This window comes from Bufo gargarizans, chromosome 6 (assembly GCF_014858855.1).
Source record: "Bufo gargarizans isolate SCDJY-AF-19 chromosome 6, ASM1485885v1, whole genome shotgun sequence".
Taxonomy (NCBI): Eukaryota; Metazoa; Chordata; class Amphibia; order Anura; family Bufonidae; genus Bufo; species Bufo gargarizans.
This window is the reverse complement of record NC_058085.1, coordinates 346,322,327-346,344,522: the sequence shown is the minus strand read 5'-3', so window position 1 is coordinate 346,344,522 and position 22,196 is coordinate 346,322,327. Positions and strand designations below refer to the sequence as shown.

The following is a 22,196-nucleotide window of genomic DNA, read 5'->3' as shown; positions in this document are numbered from 1 at the left end:
TAAAGAGAAAAGTGACGTTTTTTTATTAGAATTATCCACCAGTAGTGTTGTACGCAGTACCTTGTGTATACTGGTATGTTCCCCAGTGCCAGCCTGCGTTCTGTCTGCATTAGCTGGCTGACAGTGAGCGCCAATGAGACAGGACGTGTGATCAAGCATACGGTCCATGGTTTAGTGACCGCTTACTGTGGACGCTCCTGTGTGACATTGTATGTACCCAAACTGCACGCAGCTGATATTGTGTGAACTCACTCCTGGTATATGTATGTATATGCTGCCTTAGTTGTAGCAACTAGGGATGAGCAAATCGACTTCGGATGTTTCATTTGAAGTCGATTTGATTTGCATAAAACTTTGTTTCAGTACTGTATGGAGCGAGCGCTCTGATGAGCCGAAGTTATTACTTTGCGAAGTTTCGCGAGACTTTGTGTAATAACTTCAGAAATTGATTTATACTGTAAAAAAACATTTCCCGAACTCTGGTTCGGTTCCAAGGTACCACTTGGAACTGAACCCGTTTCCGCCAGATCTCCAAAACGGAGATGTGAATGCAACCTAAGACAGTGTTCTTGATTTTTCTCCAGTGTATCCTAGACCAGGCAGCCATTTTGCCAGGGTAAACCATTGACCTGGTGTTTCTCCCCCCATGCTCTGGTCTTAGGCCTTATGCACATGACCGTATGTTCGGTCCGCATCCGACCTGCATTTAGATCCATTTATTGAAATGGGGACACTTGTCCGTTTTGAGGGCAAGAATAGGCATTTGTAGCATACAGTAGCTCAGGACCTGTGGAAGGAGAAAAATGCGTGATGCACACAGCTGGGATCTGCGATTTGCAGACTTCAAAACGGATACAGTTGTGTGCATGAGACCTTAAGGGAACAGACACATGTTGAGGCAACTGCAAATTAATTGCTTGAAAGCCGCCCACCTGCGATGGCCAATAGCCGCACAGTTTAAAAGGTAGTGTCCACCAGATCTAAGTGCAGTTGCCTCATCTTTATTCTGTCTCCTAATTATTCCGTGCTTTTTTTTGTTATAGTCGTTCACCATTCACAGTCCAACACCTCCACTTTGATCACCACCTTTCCTTTTGGCAGGGACCCCGGTGACTGAAAGGGTCCATTGCTCAATGACTGCTCCTTTCCCAGCAAGCATTGTAATTAGGGATGAGCGAATGTATTGGCTTCGGCTCATAGGAGCCAGTACCTTCTAATACTGTACGGAGCTCTCGCTCCGTACAGTATTCAAACGCTGTATTATGCGAATCAACTTCGGATGTTTCATCGATTTGTTCATCCCTAATTGTAATCAGTGGACAACTATAGAATTCAACAATAATAATCAATGTATCACAATCTAATAATACAATTTGATTCTCACCCTGGTTAAAATGTTAGAAAGAAAACAAAAAATTATTTATTGGTAGGATAAACTAAAAATGGGGCAAACAAGCCCCTCACCAAGGTGCACTATTGGGGAGGGGGACAAGGGGTATGTAAGTATGTATGTATGTATGTATGTGTGTATAATATTGTAAGGGATCGCTCTCCCTCAGGGGGTCGCAATCACAGATTTCTCGTCAGACAGTGGATTTACAGTTCAAATAATCATTTATTTTGGCATCAGCACAAACCTAACCATCAAAATAAACACCTGCCCGTCTGGGCTCTAACTAATACGTTCGTTTCCCTGACTCACCTCTAAGCTCAGCTTGTACACAAAGTCTTACCCTAAGTTCACACCTGAGCGTTTTACAGCGTGTTCAAACGCGCTGTAAAACGCTCAACACGTGAAAACCAATGCTTCCCTATGGCCCTGGTTCACACTTGAGCGTTTTACAGCGCGTTTGAACGCACTGTAAAACGCCAGACGCATAAACAAGTTCTTGAGCTTTTTTTGGGGCGTTTGTCGCGCGTTTTGGCCATAGACTCATTGGACAACACTGCAGTCAATCACACAAACGCGCGTTTACTATTGAAAAAAACGCGCGTCAAATACGCGCGTCTCAGAAACGCTCAGGTGTGAACCCAGGGTTAAGGTCCACCCTTAGCAGATCCGGTCACGGAACACAAGTCAGGATAGGAAAGAGATTTGGCTTCACATAGCCTCGTGGCCCCTCAGCCCTCCTGGCTGAGACCACCCAGAGCCTTTGTTTCCAAGTCTTCTCTCCACAGACTGACACACAGAGGGTTGGTTTTACCCCTCCTTGATTACAGCAGGCCTCACCTGTGATCACCTCTGGCAAAAGACAACACTTGTACTGGAAGGGTGTGGACTGGAAGATCCCACTACCAAACCTATCCACCAGTCCAAATAAAATCCATCCCAGAACAAAACGTAAACAAAACTGTCTCGGCAAACTAAGCTTTGCTGAAACCTCGGCAGCTTTCTGCTTCAGGTGCACCTTAGCCAATACTCTGTGCAGTAATAACGTAAGACAGACTCACTCTTGTTTCACACAATGAGTGGATGTTTAGCACAGTGTGAATAAACAATTCACTGGGCAAAAGGCTATATATGTACAGCCAGGGGCATTACTAAAGTCTCATGGACCCTTGTGCAAGAGTTCAGCTTAGGCCCCCCTTCGATCAGTGCTTTGTGGTCAAGGGCAGGGAAGCACATAGCCTTCGTGTTGCCTGAGGCAAAAATCGAACCCCCCGCCCATGCCAAATTCTTGACCTAGCCCCTTCCCTCCAGCACTTTCTATAATACTGGCGTTTTCTTATGTGGCACAAGGGTGTTTGGGCCCCCTCAGATCCCTGGGCCCGGTGGAGACTGCTACCTCTGCACCCCCTATAGCTACACCCCTGCGTACAGCTCCAAGCGCATGGTAATCAGCATAGAGCTAAGCGCTGGAGCCGAAAGCAAATCGCCCTGCCTGATGGTATCTAAATTGTCGTGCTCGACTTGTTTCCATGTGGGTGAAATTCCACGTTTCTTCAGGAGCAGCAAAAAAGATGGTGGCTATTTGGATAGAGCTATCCGCTGATCGTTTTTGAAATAGCTTTTTACGCATCCTCTTTGTGTTCAGGAAAAACCACAGCATGCTCTATATTGTGCGATTATTTTTTTTTTTTTTTTTTTTTCCACGCAGCTCTGGCTCCATGGAAGTGAATGGGGCTTGCGTAAAAAACGAAAAGCATCCGGTTGCTTACTTTGCCACTACAGTCTAATGTACTGCAATGTGATATGTTCACCAGAAATCACGTGATTGCAATTGTACAGGGTGGGCCATGAAGTCAGACGCGTTTCCCTTGTGTGGTTTGTACAGGATAATGCTTTATCGGGCCTCATTCATCAGCATGTCTCTATTGCCCATAGAACGAGATTCCTGGTAGTCTAGTGTTCCTGTGTATGCAGGTCAGTAGCGTCATGTGTGAATGTATTCAATTCCATGATGAATTGTGGGCGAGGGGACAGATGTACGCACAGGACTGCTTTGCTGGTCGATTTCTAGACCTTCCCGGTTTCAGCAAAAAGCAGTATGTCTTTTTGTCTTGGTGCAAAAGTGGTGTAAACACAAGACCTGTGGTTTTTGCAAAAAAAAAAAAAACCTGTGGGTTCAGGTACCCGTTATTGTCACAAACATCCATGAGAAGGGGGCGTTCACATGACCGTATCTGTTTTGCGGTCTCCAAAGCTTGGATGCCGCTCATGTACATTCTGCATTTTACAGATCAAACACATCCCTTTGTAAGAAATGGCTACTCTTGTCTGCAAAATGGTCTTCTTCTCTGACTCCCACTGATCCGCTGTTTTATGAGACCACAGCTCTTACCAGTGCTGCCTTCTCTTCACCCTTTGCCTGCTCGCCGTTGACTTTGCAATGAAATTATAGTTGCTCCGTCCCTGCTGCAGTGCCGACGGTGAGCAGGTAAATGTCGAAGAGAATCCAGCATGAGTTCTGCGATCTCTTCAGAGATGCTGAGAGTTTGACCCCTGCCAAGCTGCACCCACAGCCACTTCATGTGCCAAAAAAATATATAAAAATCTGCAAGATGGGCGCAACTCACCGTATGTCACAGGAGAACCTACGTGAGGAGAGAGTTGTGGCCTCCACAGTCACCAGAACTAACTTTAGGGCCATGTTCACATCTCTATTTTGGAGATCCGGACCAAAAAAAGTCACATGCAACGTTTTTTGTCTAACCGAAACCTGGCATTTTTGCCAGAAAATGGCCAGATCATCGCTGGACCTCATTGCAGTCAATGGGGATCTGCCGGTGCCGGAACGGCGTGACAGATCTCCAAATGATGTGAACAAGGTCTAATCGGTGGAGTGACCTGAAGGGTTCATAATCATAATGTCTGAACTATGGAACATGTGGTGCTGTCAAAGGTGTTCCTCCTAAACCTGACGGGCATAGCCGCTGGTGGAAACAACTTTCAGCGTCCTGTACAAACCACACAAGGATTCTTCTTTTTTTTTTTTGCGGTCCACCCTGGATGTTTCGAGTCCAGCCACGCAGACACCACCTGTTAGTGATGAGATTTGCTGCCGCCATCCACCTTTCTAAGTTGTATCATTACAAATTATACAGTTTTCCAATATACTTTCTGAATTGATTCCGCATATTTTACAAAATCTCTGCTTTCTGTCATAAAAAAAAAATAAAATCATCCGAGGTGTGTCTCTTAATGAAGCCCGACAAGATCAGGACCGGTTTTAACTATAACAACAAGCAGAGATCGGAATTCCATTGGAACAGTGAATATGCTTTATGTACATAAAATGGGGAAAACCCCCTTTAATTTTAGGGAGGGGGTGTGTGTGTATGAACCTTCTTTCTGCACACAAGCCAGTCCACTGCCATTTGCATACTTGTCTGGAGGGATCAGTGTGATGGGGATCAATAAATGGATCATGTTTAGCCATTATCATCTGAATCCACCTCATATCTGGTATTTCATGTCCATGCTGTGAAATCTCATTAACTGCCATGTTGAAAGGGGTTACCCAGGAATATGAAAAACATGGCTGCCTTCTTCCAAAAACAGTGCCACACCTGTTCACAGGTTGTATGGGGTATAGCACCTCTATCACATTGTAAAGAGTTTTACCAGGACCCCTGCCAATCCACTGTATGAAGAGGCTGCAGCCCTCAGCGAGTGCCTAGGTCAGTGACGTCTCCGTACTTCGGTCATGTGGCCTAGGTGCAGATCAGCCCCATAGAAGTGAATGGGGTTGAGCTGCGATACCGAGCACAGCCGCTATACAATGTACAGCGCACTGAGGAAGCTGTGGGGCTCACTGTAGCTCCGGGGGGAGCACCGCAGCTTCCTCAAACAGCTGATTTAGGCCGAACGCACACGGCCGTGTTCCGCGGCCAAGAGCAGTCCATGGTATGCCGGGCTGGATTCCTATTCAGAGCAGGAGCGCACGGCATCATTGGTTGCTATGACGCCGTGCTCTTCATGCCGCCGCTGCTGTACAGTAATACACTATACGAGTATTACTGTACAGCAGCGGCGGCATGAAGCGCACGGCGTCATAGCAACCAATGATGCCGTGCGCTCCTGCTCTGAATAGGAATCCAGCCCGGCATACCACGGAACACGGCCATGTGCATTCGGCCTTACTGGTGTCCCGGCAGTCAGACCTCCGCCGATCTCATATTTATGTCCTATCTTGAGGATCAATATGAAAATCCCTGATAACCCCCTTTAAATCAACTGCAATACCAGACAGGGTCTGTGGTGCGGTTTCTGGAAGAAAGAAGCCATGTTTTTCGAACCCCTTTAAGTGAAAGGGAACATTTCTTCTGAGCCGCTTTTAATTTAATGTGAAATCTGTCCCGTGTTCTCATTGTTGTAAGCATCTGATTAAAATTTCTTCAATTTCCATGTCTCCTGGCGTCTGCATTTATACTTCTCCACGTAGGCCGTACAGCGAAATATCTCACTTAGGACTCATGGACATGACAGTGGCTGTGATCCACATCTGATCCACGTTTTTTTGGGGATCGGATCAGGACCCACGCATCTCAATGGGGCAGCAAAAGATGTGGACATCGCACCCATATGTCTGTGCTTTGGCCCCGCAAAAAAAAAAAAAAATTTAACTTGAACATATCCTATTCTTCTCCATTTTCCAGACAAGGATAGGACATCCCTATAGGAGTCAAATATGGTGGCATGCACTCGGCCATGATCCATGACCGCAAAACACAGCCGTGTGCATGAGCCCTAATGTCCATAAGTCGGTCAGCAAAATGCAAATACCGTCCATGTGCACTTTTTTCTCACTCCCATCAATAGAAATGACTATACTCTCCCGCAATACAGACCAGGATAGGAGATGGTCTGCAGAATGGCCCCATAGAAATGAATGGGTCAGTTTACATCCGCAAATAACACAGGGAATAAAAATATGGCTGTGTGCGCGAGGCCTACAATTTTATCAGAATTGTTAATGGACAAAAACGAGTTCTTCACATTATTATTTATTGCACTGTCCAGAAATACACAAAATAAGTTAAATCCACAACATGGCTGGAGAATCGTTGGCAAGATCCGAGCCGCCTCTACATTGGTCACACGCAACCGTATCGACAATGGGGGAGATTTAATCAAAACTGTCTGACTGAAAAAGTGGGCCTTGTTGCCCATAGCAACCAGACAGAGCTCAGCTTTTATCTCAGACTACTGAGGGAAAAAGGAAAGCTGCCCTGTGATTGGCTGCAACGGGTAACAAGGACCGTTCTCCTCTAAAACAGCCGAATGTAGCATTCATTTTTTACTACACATTTCATTCAGAACACACAGGGGGAGATGTATAAACCTGTCTGAAAGAAAAAAAAAAACTGTCTTTGTTGCCCATGGCAACCAATCACAGCACAGCTTTCATTCCATATTTGGCCTTGATGCAATGAAAGCTGTGCTGCGATTGGTTGCTATGGGCAACAGAGTTTTTCTTTCAAACAGTTTAAAAAATCTGCCCCATTACAAACTCCAGTCCATGTCTCCTAGGCCCGGACTGTGTGTGCTGTACGTGGGACAGACTTGGTTTCCATTGTGGGACTGGTCAAAAAACGTACAGGGGTGTGGAAAATTCTCTCAGGTTGTCTAATAGATACTGAGTGTAGGAGGGGGATGAGGATGACATCAAAGTGGAAACCTGCAAAGAGAGGAATTAGCGTATTAGGCTCAAAAACACTAGGCACAGGTCTGATGTTACTGTCCAGACGCATTACCCGTCCCCAGCAATTCCCCATGTAAATCCCTTGTGCAGATAGAGAAAAACCATGGCTGCTTTCTTCTAGAAACAGTGCCACCCCCTGTATTCAGGATGGGTCTGGTATTACAGCTCAGCTCTATTGAAGTAAATCGGACTAAGGTCGCATTCACACGACTGTGGTACTGCCGTGCCTTTGTTGCAAACCCATTGACAGGGGAGGCACAGTTCAGCATGGACAGTATAAAAATCCTATTCACTATTAGGGTCCATTCACACGTCCGCAATTTCGTTCCGCATTTTGCGGAACGGAATTGCGGACCCATCCATTTCTATGGGGCAGCACATCGTGCTGCCTGGACACGGAATTGCGGACCCGCACTTCTGGGTCCGCACTTCCGTTCCGCAAAAAAATAGAACATGTCCTATTCTTGTCAGCAATTGCGGACAAGAACAGGCATATTCTATTAGTACCGGCAATGTGCGGTCCGCAAAATGCGGACCGCACATTGTTGCTTTCTGTGTTTTGCGGATCCGCAAAATACATTGCGGATGTGTGAATGGAGCCTTAGGGTGAATAGGAGAAGAGATCAAAAGATCCCATGTACTTGATAGATATTAACAAAAAAGTGAATTTTTATTTTTTTTATATATATTAAAATGTTTAAATCGCCCCCTTTTCCAATTTGATATATAAACAATAAAAAAAATATCTTTATTAGGTATCGCAGAGTCTGAAAATGTCTTAAAGGGGCATTCCCATCTCAGACAATGGGGGCATATCGCGAGAACGAAGCGGGGAGCGCTGTGGCTGGAGGACTCCGGATTTCCCGGAGTCCGTCCACCACCAAGCGCTGCTCCCATAAAAGTGAATGGAAACGCACCACGCATGCACGGCCCACGCTCCTATTCATTTCTATGGGGCAGACGGCAATAGCCGAGCCAGTGTTCAGCTATTTTCGGCGGCCCCATAGAAATGAATGGAGGGTGGCTACACATGTGCAGTGCGCCCTCCGTTCATTTTCCGGCTCCGTTCTCATTGTAGGTGCGGGTCCCAGCGGTGGGACCCGCACCTATCAGACAATGGGGGCATATCCTAGCGATATGCCCCCATTATCTGAGATGGGAAAACCCCTTTAACTATTAAAATATTAAATATTTCTTGTGCGGTGAACATTGTAACAAAAAAATTGAATAACCGTGATCAAAAGTCGCAGAAAAACTACAGTTACACAAAAAACAAGCCCTCATACTGCTCTGTAGATGGAAATAAAAAAGGTTATGGCTGTCAGAATATAGCAATGCAAAGAAAATTTAGATTTTATTTTCAAAGGTTTTTAAACAAAATAAAAACTATACTATATCGTAAGTTTGGTATTGCTGCCATCGTATCGAGCCGCAGAGTAAGGACGTCAGGTCATTTTTAGAGCATAGCGAACGCTGTGATGTCAAAACCCCAAAAACCTTGGCGGAATTCTGTTTTGTTTTCAATTTTACCCCACAATTTTTTTTTCAGTTTTCCAATACAAGTAATGGTAAATTAAATGGTGGCATTAAAAAAATGCAGCTTGTCCCGCCTAAAAATAATGGCTATGTGAACAGAAAAATAAAAATGTTATGGCTATTGGAATGTGGGAAGGAAAAATCCAAAATGCAAAAATGAAAATAGGGACTCGTGTCTGTGAAAAGGGTGCACATGCGCAACGTCACCGCGTGTTCAGCCCTTAGGCCTCATGCACACAGCCAGTGTGGGGCTCCATGTGCCGCCATACAGTGCTCCATTGGGTGCCGTATGTAAAGAGATATTCTACAAGGGGGCAATACCTCTGTACATACGGCATCTCATGGAACATACCACAACGGTTTCTTTGGCTCCATACAGAAGAGAACCACGATACGGCCGTGTGCACAAAGCATTCAACTTTTGGATCTAATTCCAGTCTTTGGCTTTAAAACGTATTGATTCAGTGTGTGAACAAGGCCGTATGCGGGCCGTGAGACATTACCTTATAAGTTTGCCGTTCCAGCCTCTTCACTCCCATAGGAACCGCACATACCAAATTGTGTCATTTTTCAACTGTGGTCCAAATAGTGGATTGACTTGGGATAAGATGGTCACCAGCCAACTACAGAGAAGAGACATCAGGAAGTCTTTACTGGTCCCAGTATAATCACATCTTGTATGGTTTCTCATCGTACCCATGTCTGAGCTCGTGGTGCATGACATAGAGGGATCAATGAGATGGAGAACCTCTGTCATGCACTGGGTGGTACAAATACAACCAAGGGGTCTCACCATGACTATCCCCTGTACTGCCGATAGGTGCACATGTTTAGACAGCCCTCCATACCACTCCTCCCCTCTATGGTCATCCAACTAAGAGACAGATGGAACAGAGGACCTTCCAAAATACCAGAGTCCTCTGACCAAAGTGGGAAACAAGATGGCTACCATCACACAACCTCTTTAAATAGCGGTTTCCAGGACTAAAAACAAATTGATGACGTTTCCTAAGGATATCAGTTTGGTGGGGGTCCGACTCCTGGCACCCCTGCTGTTTTTGAAGAGGCGGAGTGCTGCAGCCTTTCCATTGCATACGAAGCACAGCGCCATACATTGTATAGTGGTTGTGTTTGGTATTGCAGCTCTGTCCAATTCACTTGAACTTGGGGGCTGAGCAGCAGAAAGGCCATGTGATGTCAGAGGGCAAAGGCACCCAAGCACTGAATCCTCATCAAACAGCTGATTGGCAGGGGTGCCAGGAGTCAGACCCCCAGCGATCCGATACTGATGAGCTATACTAAGGATATCTGCAGATATGTGGTCCGCAGACTGGTAGGAAGACGTCGGTGCTCAGCGGTAGGATATACGCCATATCAAACTTGCAAAAGTAACCACACTCCGAATACGCATGACTGATACTGGTGGTACTATGGATAGTGCATCGGTATTCAGACCCCAGAAAACCCCACTCAGGTATGGTCACATGAGGTTTTTGCGGCAATTCTGCGGTGGATTCACCACGGATTTCACTCTCTGCATTGAAAAGGGCGAAATCCGAGGTGGAGATCCACACTGTAGGTCAATTTACACTGGAGCTGATTTTTGCAGCATCTGGATGAGCTTTCTGGAAATCTCAGCCGCTTTGCTGGTACTGTACAGCACTAAAGATTTGCCTTCAAGGCTATGGACGCCTTCAGGACAATATTTTTATTTATTTTTTATGATTGCATTTTACTCATTTTGGGCTAAAAATAATTTACTGAATTGGTGTTTATTAAAAAATGTCATTGTCAACGGCTCATGTGTGGTCCTTATCTCTGATCTCCTGACAGCTCTAACACTATTTAGGCCATATTCTTTTCAGTTTGATAAGGGCTCTTTCACACTTGCGTTCTTTTCTTCCGGCATAGAGTTCCGTCGTCGGGGCTCTATGCCGGAAGAATCCTGATCAGGATTATCCCCGTGCATTCTGAATGGAGAGAAATCCGTTCAGGATGATTTCAGTTCAGGACCGGAACGTTTTTTGGCCGGAGAAAATACCGCAGCATGCTGCGCTTTTTGCTCCGGCCAAAAATCCTGAACACTTGCCGCAAGGCCGGATCCGGAATTAATGCCCATTGAAAGGCATTGATCCGGATCCGGCCTTAAGCTAAACGTTGTTTCAGCGCATTGCCGGATCCGACGTTTAGCTTTTTCTGAATGGTTACCATGGCTGCCGGGACGCTAAAGTCCTGGCAGCCATGGTAAAGTGTAGTGGGGAGCGGGGGAGCAGCATACTTACCGTCCGTGCGGCTCCCGGGGCGCTTCAGAGTGACGTCAGGGCCCACGCGCATGGATGACTTGATCGCATGGCACGTCATCCATGCGCATGGGGCGCTCTGACGTCATTCTGGAGCGCCCCCGTGAGCCGCACGGACGGTAAGTATACTGCTCCCCCGCTCCTACTATGGCAACCAGGACTTTAATAGCGTCCTGGCTGCCATAGTAACACTGAACGCATTTTGAAGACGGATCCGTCTTCAAATGCTTTCAGTTCACTTGCGTTTTTCCGGCGTGAAATTCCGGCAAATGGAGTACACGCCGGATCCGGACAACGCAAGTGTGAAAGAGCCCTAAGTTAGGCCGATTAGGCGGCGTGAAGCGCACAGCGTCATAGCAACCATTATAGCCTTAAGCTATAATGAGTGTTTATGAGGTCAGGAGATCAGAGATAAGGCTTTACATGAGCAGTCAGCTGATGGACAGTCCGCAAATAGACCCCCTGTATCTCAAAAACTGCTGGAATTTCTTTTATTTTTTATAAAGACCAACTGAAAAAAATGATTGATTTTTTAGCCCAAAATGAGTCAAATACAATCATTAAAAAAAACTGCCTCAAAGATGTCCACAACCTTTAAAGTAGTGCGGCTTTTTACAACTCATTAGAGTCACTTGGTCGGTACGTAATTAAAGGGAACCTGTCACATTGCACGTGGTCTCTAATCTGGAGGCAGCAGGTTATAGAGCAGGAGGAGCTGAGCAGATTGATATCTAATTTGATGGGAACAGATTGGGTATATCTTGTATTTTATTCATTTATATCCCTGCTCATTCTGGGCTTTGAAGTCCAGGAGGCGGTCCTATCAGTGATTGACAGTTATCTCTGTATACACAGTCATAGAGGGAAGGCTGTCAGTCACTGATAGGACCGCCTCCTGGACTTCAAAGCCCAGAATGAGCAGGGATATAAATGAATAAAATACAAGATATACCCAATCTGTTCCCATCAAATTAGATATCAATCTGCTCAGCTCCTCCTGCTCTATAACCTGCTGCCTCCAGATTAGAGACCACGTGCAACGTGACGGGTTCCCTTTAAAGATCAGCCCTTTCAGAAGAGCAGATACTTACAAGAGATAGCAGCACACGGCTGTGGTGACCAACATGGTGATGATGACCCTGAAAGAGGGGAAAGAAATTGGTCAATATGAATGCTCATCTAATATAATTAAAAGTAATACCCCACCTATAAAATTATGGGGGCCAATACTATACCCCCTGCTCCTGTCTGTGCAGGGACCGGCAGGCAGCACAGCCCATAGACTTGCTTGGATTTGGGCAGCACAGCCCATAGACTTGCTTGGAATTGGGCAGCACAGCCCCATAGACTTGCTTGGATTTGGGCAGCACAGCCCATAGATTTGCTTGGATTTGGGCAGCACAGCCCATAGACTTGCTTGGATTTGTGCTGCGGTTCATGCAGAGAAGATGGCCGGGAACACCCATGATAAGAGAAGACCAAGAAGTGGATGCCGCCATAAACCAGCGCTGTGTCCCCTTCACGCTCAGGATCGTGGGAGTCCCAGATGTCGGACCCCCACCTTTCATAAAGTGATGGCATAGTTTATCTATCTTAGCTATATGCCGTCACTTTGTATTACAGCTCATGCACACGACCGTATGTATTTTGTGGTCCGCAATAAATACGGACGACGTCCGCGTGCATTCTGTATTTTGCGCAACAGAACATCTGGCCCCTAATAGAACAGTCCTATCCGTGTCCGTAATGCAGACAATAATAGGACATGTTCTATTCTTTTGCAGAACGGACATACGGAAACGGAATGCACACGGAGTAACTTCCGTTTTTTTTGCGGACCCATTGAAATTAATGGTTCCGCAAAATGGAACGGATATGGAAAGAAAATATGCTCGTGTGCATGAGCCCTAAGTCGGGAATACCCCTTTAACAAAGGATTTGTCAGTATGGATAGGGCCTGGGCTTCTGGTCCCCCTGTACTTGTAGGGGTTTCCTAGAGGTACCCCAATAGTCCCCCTCTAAAAACATACCCCAGCGTGACTCAGACTGGATGGTAGACTGCACTGGGGTCACAGACCGATTACAAGGTGATCCATAGAAAGAGATGTAACAGCCCCTTCTGTGCACAGCCAGCTCTCTGTGTCTTACTCAGCACTGCTACATCTGAGAATGTAGAAGAGGAGAGGAGGTTACAGCAGGACTACTGCCTCCCATCATTTATAGATGGGCCTACTACTACACCAGTCATCCGCACTACAAGTCTAAGCATGCACAGATCTGGCGGGTTACTCCACGGAGAGCTAGGTGTGATCGCAGCCAATGGCCGGCGGCTCCATCACCAGTGATGCTGAGGAGGACCCCGCTTACCCTCTGTTAGGGCCTTTCGGGACGAACCAGGGGGCCGCGATGCCGATGATGCCCCAGAAGGTGGTGAAAATTATCATGGGCACCGTGAACGAGTGCGCCGTCATGTTGGCGAGGATTACCGTCCGGACACAGTGTATCACCGCACAGACCGCCGCTGTCACCTGCACTTCCTGCCGCCCTGCTATTGGCTGCCGCTCCTCCGTAGTCTGATCCTATTGGCTGCCGCTCCTCCGTAGTCTGATCCTATTGGCTGAGTCTCGTGTCAATCCTCACTGAGCATCTCTGATTCATTCTACATCCAGGAGCATCATGTCCTCTGTAGAATAATGTACCAGCAGCCTGGAAAACTACACCTCCCATCATGTCCTCTGTAGAATAATGTACCAGCAGCCTGGGAAACTACACCTCCCATCATGTCCTCTGTAGAATAATGTACCAGCAGCCTGGGGAACTACAACTCCCAGCATGTCCTCTGTAGAATAATGTACCAGCAGCCTGGGAAACTACAACTCCAAGCATGTCCTCTGTAGAATAATGTACCAGCAGCCTGGAAAACTACACCTCCCATCATGTCCTCTGTAGAATAATGTACCAGCAGCCTGGAAAACTACACCTCCCATCATGTCCTCTGTAGAATAATGTACCAGCAGCCTGGGAAACTACACCTCCCATCATGTCCTCTGTAGAATATTGTACCAGCAGCCTGGGAAACTACACCTCCCATCATGTCCTCTGTAGAATATTGTACCAGCAGCCTGGGAAACTACACCTCCCAGCATGTCCTCTGTAGAATAATGTACCAGCACACAGCCTGGGAAACTACAACTCCCAGCATGTCCTCTGTAGAATAATGTACCAGCAGCCTGGGAAACTACACCTCCCAGCATGTCCTCTGTAGAATAATGTACCAGCACACAGCCTGGGAAACTACACCTCCCATCATGTCCTCTGTAGAATAAATGTACCAGCACACAGCCTGGGAAACTACACCTCCCAGCATGTCCTCTGTAGAATAATGTACCAGCAGCCTGGGAAACTACACCTCCCATCATGTCCTCTGTAGAATAATGTACCAGCACACAGCCTGGGAAACTACACCTCCCAGCATGTCCTCTGTAGAATAATGTACCAGCAGCCTGGGAAACTACACCTCCCATCATGTCCTCTGTAGAATAATGTACCAGCACACAGCCTGGGAAACTACACCTCCCAGCATGTCCTCTGTAGAATAATGTACCAGCAGCTTGGAAACTACACCTCCCAGCATGTCCTCTGTAGTATAATGTACCTGCAGCCTTGGGAACTACAACTCCCAGCATGTCCTCTAGAATATTGTACCTGCAGCCTGGGAAACTACAACTCCCAGCATGTCCTCTGTAGAATATTGTATGTGCAGCCTGGGAAACTACAACTCCCAGCATTCCCTCTATAGAATACTGTATGTGCATCCTGAGTAACTACAACTCTCAGCATCCCCTCAATAGAATATTGTGTGTGTACCTTAAGAATCTACAACTCTCAGGATGTCCTCTATAGAATATTGTACCTGAAGCCTGGGAAACTACAACTCCCAGCATGTCCTCTATGGAATATTGTACGTGCAGCCTGGGAAACTACAACTCCCAGCATGTCTGTAGCGTATCAACCACTGAAAGCCATAGTCCGGGAAAGTAATGGGGTTTTGGGGTGCTGTAGGGAAAATAAATGATTTTCCGTGAGGCAGGGATGTCTGTGGCCACTGTTCCCTCTAGGCTGTGCACTCTGGAAATTATAGAGTTAACCATTCTGCAGACAGGTAGAGCTGTTAGGGCAGGGCTTGACAAATTTCCTTGGAATCTAGGAGCCGGGCGGAGCCGCGTCATAAAGCCCCCAGTAGATGCCCCCATAGTGCTCCTTCCCCTCTTCTCCATAGTGCCCGCCCCCCATATTGTGCCAGTATATAGGGCCCACATAGTGCTTCCCCTCTTCCACATAGTGCCCGCCCCCCATATTGTGCCAGTATATAGGGCCCCCATAGTGCTTCCCCTCTTCTCCATAGTGCCCGCCCCCCATATTGTGCCAGTATATAGGGCCCACATAGTGCCCGCCCCCCATATTGTGCCAGTATATAGGGCCCCCATAGTGCTTCCCCTCTTCTCCATAGTGCCCGCCCCCCATATTGTGCCAGTATATAGGGCCCACATAGTGCCCGTCCCCCATATTGTGCCAGTATATAGGGCCCCCATAGTGCTTCCCCTCTTCTCCATAGTGCCCGCCCCCCATATTGTGCCAGTATATAGGGCCCACATAGTGCTTCCCCTCTTCTCCATAGTGCCCACCCCCCATATTGTGCCAGTATATAGGGCCCCCATAGTGCTTCCTCTCTTCTCCATAGTGCCCGCCCCCCATATTGTGCCAGTATATAGGGCCCACATAGTGCTTCCCCTCTTCTCCATAGTGCCCGCCCCCCATATTGTGCCAGTATATAGGGCCCCCACCCCCCTTCTTGCCATACTGTACTATAAATAATAAAAACAATAAACTCACATACTTACCTCAATGTCAGTGATGCGATGCAGGCCTCTTCCGGCCTGTTTCCTGCACTGTACGGCTCAGGCGGCGCTCGTGCCGCCTGCGCCGGCCTCTGATAGGCTACAGACCTAGTGCCTGTAGCCTATCAGAGGAACGGGCAAGGGAGACGCCTCTCCCCTCCTCCTCCGCACCATTCATCTGTATCACTGTCCTGAGGACGGCGATACAGATGAATATGGAGATGAGCGCTTCCACAATGGAGGCGCTCATCTCCACTCCTGCTGCTTCCGGACAAAACGGGCCCCCCTCCGGCGCTCCGCACCCGTCGCCTGGGCACCTTTGAAAACGGGCTGACAAATACCCAAGTGCCAGGACCAAATTCCTGCTCGCCATGGCGCCTGGGATTTGCCGAGCCGTGTACAAGAGGCCTAAAAGGAACGGGGACGTGTGCTGTCCGCGGGGAATGAGGCTTTAGGCTGGTTCACATGATTAGCTGCAGATTTCTGTGCGCTACATCTGCAGCATTGTACAGGACCGGCAAAGTGAATGTTTTTAGCTATCCTCTTTCATACATGGCAGAAAAAAAATCAGCAGCAGAAACTGACCTCTGGTGCGGATTGTTAATCTGTAGCAGCGGATTTCGTAATTTCCAATGCAAAGAGTGAAAACCATTTTTGAGGGACCCATTGAAATAAAAAAAGCCTATAAAATGGACAAGAATTATAAAGGTTGCGGCCCGGATGCAGACAGAACATGGATGCTGCTGTTTTTTTTTTTTGCATAGAAATAAATATGTGAGCAGACACTGACCAAAAATATGGTTGTGTACCTGAGGACTAAGGGTACAGCCACACAGCGCAGGCGTGCAGCAGCATCAGTATTTACGTAACTCAGTATAGAGATGACTTTTTTACTGCTCATTAATGGCCGTGTGGTATCCTCCAACACCTTGCAGCCATTAATGCACAGTGAAAATGCAATTTGTTTTGAATGGGTTACTTGTACAGTCGTGGCCAAAAGTTTTGAGAATGACACAAATATTAGTTTTCACAAAGTTTGCTGCTAAACTGCTTTTAGATCTTTGTTTCAGTTGTTTCTGTGATGTAGTGAAATATAATTACACGCACTTCATACGTTTCAAAGGCTTTTATCGACAATTACATGACATTTATGCAAAGAGTCAGTATTTGCAGTGTTGACCCTTCTTTTTCAGGACCTCTGCAATGCGACTTGGCATGCTCTCAATCATCTTCTGGGCCAATTCCTGACTGATAGCAACCCATTCTTTCATAATCACTTCTTGGAGTTTGTCAGAATTAGTGGGTTTTTGTTTGTCCACCCGCCTCTTGAGGATTGACCACAAGTTCTCAATGGGATTAAGATCTGGGGAGTTTCCAGGCCATGGACCCAAAATGTCAACGTTTTGGTCCCCGAGCCACTTAGTTATCACTTTTGCCTTATGGCACGGTGCTCCATCGTGCTGGAAAATGCATTGTTCTTCACCAAACTGTTGTTGGATTGTTGGAATAAGTTGCTGTTGGAGGGTGTTTTGGTACCATTCTTTATTCATGGCTGTGTTTTTGGGCAAAATTGTGAGTGAACCCACTCCCTTGGATGAGAAGCAACCCCACACATGAATGGTCTCAGGATGCTTTACTGTTGGCATGACACAGGACTGATGGTAGCGCTCACCTTTTCTTCTCCGGACAAGCCTTTTTCCTGATGCCCCAAACAATCGGAAAGAGGCTTCATCGGAGAATATGACTTTGCCCCAGTCCTCAGCAGTCCATTCACCATATTTTCTGCAGAAGATCAGTCTGTCCCTGATGTTTTTTTTGGAGAGAAATGGCTTCTTTGCTGCCCTTCTTGACACCAGGCCATCTTCCAAAAGTCTTCGCCTCACTGTGCGTGCAGATGCGCTCACACCTGCCTGCTGCCATTCCTGAGCAAGCTCTGCACTGGTGGCACTCCGATCCCGCAGCTGAATCCTCTTTAGGAGACGATCCTGGCGCTTGCTGGACTTTCTTGGACGCCCTGAAGCCTTCTTAACAAGAATTGAACCTCTTTCCTTGAAGTTCTTGATGATCCTATAAATTGTTGATTGAGGTGCAATCTTAGTAGCCACAATATCCTTGCCTGTGAAGCCATTTTTATGCAACGCAATGATGGCTGCACCCGTTTCTTTGCAGGTCACCATGGTTAACAATGGAAGAACAATGATTTCAAGGATCACCCTCCTTTTAACAGGTCAAGTCTGCCATTTTAACCCGATCAGACCTGACATAATGATCTCCAGCCTTGTGATCGTCAACATTCTCACCTGAGTTAACAAGGCGATTACTGAAATGATCTCAGCAGGTCCTTTAATGACAGCAATGAAATGCAGTGGAAAGGTTTTTTTGGGATTAAGTTAATTTTCATGGCAAAGAAGGACTATGCAATTCATCTGATCACTCTTCATAACATTCTGGAGTATATGCAAATTGCTATTATAAAAACTTAAGCAGCGACTTTTCCAATTTCCAATATTTATGTAATTCTCAAAACTTTTGGCCACGACTGTATACCAGCACAGCCTTCAGGGTCACATAGTTCTCGCAGCACCGCGGCCACTTCTCAATCACCGCATGGCCATGCCAACCCATGAAAACCAGTGTATGCACAATTTTGACAGGAGACAAAATAGAGCTTGAGTATATGTTAGAGAGCTGCCCATAACCTATTTAGGCCTCTTTCACACTACCACGGCCGTTTTTTGTGTTTTGTATACCGTCCGTATACGGAACCATTAATTTCAATGGTTCCGCAAAAAAAAACTGAATGTACTCCGTATGCATTCCGTTTCCGTATTTCCGTTTTTCAAATCCATTAAAAGATAGAACATGTCCTATTATTGCCCGCAAATCACATTCCGTGGCTCCATTCAAGTCAATGGGTCTGCAAAAAAAAAACAGAACACATACGAAAATGCATCCGTATGTCTTCTGTATCCGTTCCGTTTTGGCGGAACCATCTATTGAAAATGTTATGCCCAGCCCAATTTTTTCTATGTAATTACTGTATACTGTATATGCCATACGGAAAAACGGAAACAAAAAAACGGAACAATGGATCAGTGAAAAAACGGACCGCAAAACTGAAATAGCCATATGGTAGTGTGAAAGAGGCCTTACTCTGGTTGTTTCCATTAATAACTAGCAGAATAGTGAGTGCAGCTCTGAAGTATAATGAGGGATGTAACTCAGGATCAGTACAGGATAAGTAATGTAATGTATGTACACAGTGACTGCACCAGCAGAATAGTGAGTGCAGCTCTGGAGTATAATACAGGATGTAACTCAGGATCAGTACAGGATAAGTAATGTATGTACACAGTGAATAGTGAGTGCAGGTCTGACCTCCTTTGTTAACTTCACCTATGTCGGTCTTAATCATCTTGTCACGTAAGTTAACACCACGTTTGTATGCCATCAATGGCGGTTTATCAAATTAACTTACTGAAGGAAGACCACTGTGTAAAATATGCCAATCCTTTCTCAGGATCTGTGCAATATCTACACTGTGGTGGGCAGGGGCGTCGCTAGGTTAAAACATTCAGGGCCTGGGCCCCGAATGTCCTGCCTGCCTGCTAGATACAACTGTATTGCCGTACACAGAACGGCAATACAATTGAATCTTACACTGGGAAGAGGTGAAGGACCTATGGTGACATCACAGGTCATGTGATCAGCAAAACAGGCTGTGATAGGATGACCTTGATGATGTCACCATCATGTGACCAGTGCAGGATTGGACCGGAGTGAAGAGGAGAAGGAGCCTAATGGTGATGTCTGTACATGAGGAGAGGTAAGTTAAGGGAGAGGCAGATGCTGGGAGTTTATTTAACTGGGATGTATGTTAGGGCTGAAGGGAGGGATGTTATTGACATGGAACTGTGTGCTTGAGGTGGCTGGGGGAGGGAGTGATGTTATTTACATGGGACTGTATGTGGAAAGTGGATGGTGGGGGGGAATGATGTTTATGTACATGGGAATTAATGTTTAGGCTACGTTCACACTTGAGTTTGGGGATCCGCTTGTGAGATCCGCTTCAAGGCTCACAAGCAGCTCCAAATGCATCAGTTTAACCCCAATGCATTCTGAATGGATGCAGATCCATTCAGAATGCATTCGTTCGGCTCCGTACGGCCCCCCGTTCCGTTTTGGAGGCGGACCCTAAAATGCTGCACGCAGCGTTTTTGTGTCCGTGTGGCCTTGCAGGGCCAAACGTATCCATCCTGACTTACAATGCAAGCCAATGGGGACGGATCCCTTTGCATTGACACAAAATGGTGCAATTGTAAACGGATCCGTCCCCCATTGACTTTTAATGTAAGTCAGGACGGATCCGTATTGGGACTTAGAAATTCAAATCTAATACAAACGAATCGGTCCTGAACGGATGCATTTGTTTGTATTATCGGTGCAGATCCGCACGATACAAGTACAGGACAGATCCGCACGAACGCAAGTGTGAAAGTAGCCTTAGGGGGTGATGTTTACATGGGATTATTGTGCGTTGGAGGCGGCTGGGGAGGAGGTGATGTTATTTACATGGGACTGTATGGTGGAGGGAGGATTATAACTGCAGGGGGCACTGCAGATCCAGGGGACATTATAGGCGGTCTTATTACTACTGGGGGCTCTATAGGAGGGTCTTATAGATCCGCCTTATTTCTACTAAGAGCACTATGGGGGTCTTATTACTACTGAGGGGTCTGTAGAGAGCAGCTTTATTACCACTGGGGGAACAATAGGGGGCCTTATTTCTACTGGGGACTCTGTGAGGGTATTATTAATATGGGAGGGCTCTTATAATAATGGGGGCATTGTTGAGGAGCATTATCACGGTTGGGGCAGTGTTACTAATGAGGGCATTCTAGAAGGGAATTACTATTGGTGGGACTATGAGGAGCACTATTACTATGGGGGGCAGTAATGTTTCTTCAGGATAGTATTTGGGGGTATTGGGGGGGGGGCAGGGGCGTAACTAAAGGCTCATGGGCCCCGGTGCAAGAGTTCAGCTTGGGCCCCCCTTCCCTCAGTGCTTTGTGTGTCTTCTTATGCGGCACAAGTGTCTTTGGGCCCCTTCAGGCTCCTGGGCCCGGTAGCGACTGCTAGCTCTGCACCCCCTATAGCTACACCCCTGGGGGGGGGGGCACAGCAAGCAGCAGGATAACACTGTGGGGACTCCAGTTGGGGGATAATGATAGAATGTGAGGAAGCTAAGATGTCTGTGTGTCACACTCTGCAGAGACGAGGCGGCTGAGAGAAGTGTCCGGACCGAGTGGAGAAGATCTACAGAGAAGATGATGACAGAGAGGAGACGTCACCTGGAGGCCCTGGATGTGACAGGTAAGTGCTGCTGTATAGCAAGTACAGCAACGTGCGGGGGGGGGGGCAACATATTTATTGGGGCTTGTGCCCCGGATCTTTTGAGACCCTAGCAACGCCCCTGGTGGTGGCTATAGGTAGATACAAACGGGATTCGTCCCATGTTCTTATTCCTAGATGAAGCCTGAACGGTGGACACCCTGTCAGCCAAGGAGATCCGGGCTCTCGATCTGTGTAACAGCCTGCGTGGATATTTTCTCTTGGCAAATTTATTGCACATCTCATTAATACGGTTCGTGAATACATCATCTGACACCACTCGTCTCACTCGCAGCATCTGGCTCCAAGGTAAGGAGTCATGCATACAGCGTGGATGATTACTGTCATATCTTAAAAGATTGTCTAATGAGTACCAGGTACATTTGATTCTGGAGTAACACTTCTATTGGCAGCATTGATCATTTTAATTAACACAGGTGGTATTAAAGAGTAGTTTTTGCTTATTGGCTATATCATGTCACATGGGGGGCTTAGTAGGGTATTTATATGTTTGACTAATTTTGTACCAGTATACTTCGTCGTATTTGTGTGCACTCTTGGTCCCCAATAAAAGTCACACTGGATATGCTGCTGTGAAATCTTCTGTTATCTACTCATATACATGGGACGGCGTTGGATTGGCGGTTCCATCACGGCTGATGCATTCCGGACAGGTCAGAAGGTCCATTTTGTGCTGCTCTAAAACTATTTCTTATTACTGCACCAGCAGAATAGTGAGTGCAGCTCTGAAGTATAATACAGGATGTAACTCAGGATCAGTACAGGATAAGTAATGTATGTACACAGTGACTGCACCAGCAGAATAGTGAGTGCAGCTCTGAAGTATAATACAGGATGTAACTCAGGATCAGTACAGGATAAGTAATGTATGTACATAGTGACTGCACCAGCAGAATAGGGAGTGC

General features: G+C 46.6%; 1 protein-coding gene across 1 annotated transcript; it reads right to left on the bottom strand.

The window, feature by feature from the left end:
* Positions 1-6,431: 6,431 nt before the first annotated feature.
* On the bottom strand, positions 6,432-13,523 carry LOC122941423 (V-type proton ATPase subunit e 2). Its single transcript, XM_044298673.1, has 4 exons — positions 13,349-13,523; positions 12,073-12,120; positions 9,185-9,304; positions 6,432-7,121 (listed from the first exon to the last, which is right to left on the bottom strand). The coding sequence occupies exons 1-3, from the start codon at positions 13,450-13,452 to the stop codon at positions 9,211-9,213; spliced, it is 246 nt and encodes an 81-aa protein (XP_044154608.1). The 5' UTR covers positions 13,453-13,523; the 3' UTR covers positions 6,432-7,121; positions 9,185-9,210.
* Between the last annotated feature and the right edge of the window lie 8,673 nt (positions 13,524-22,196).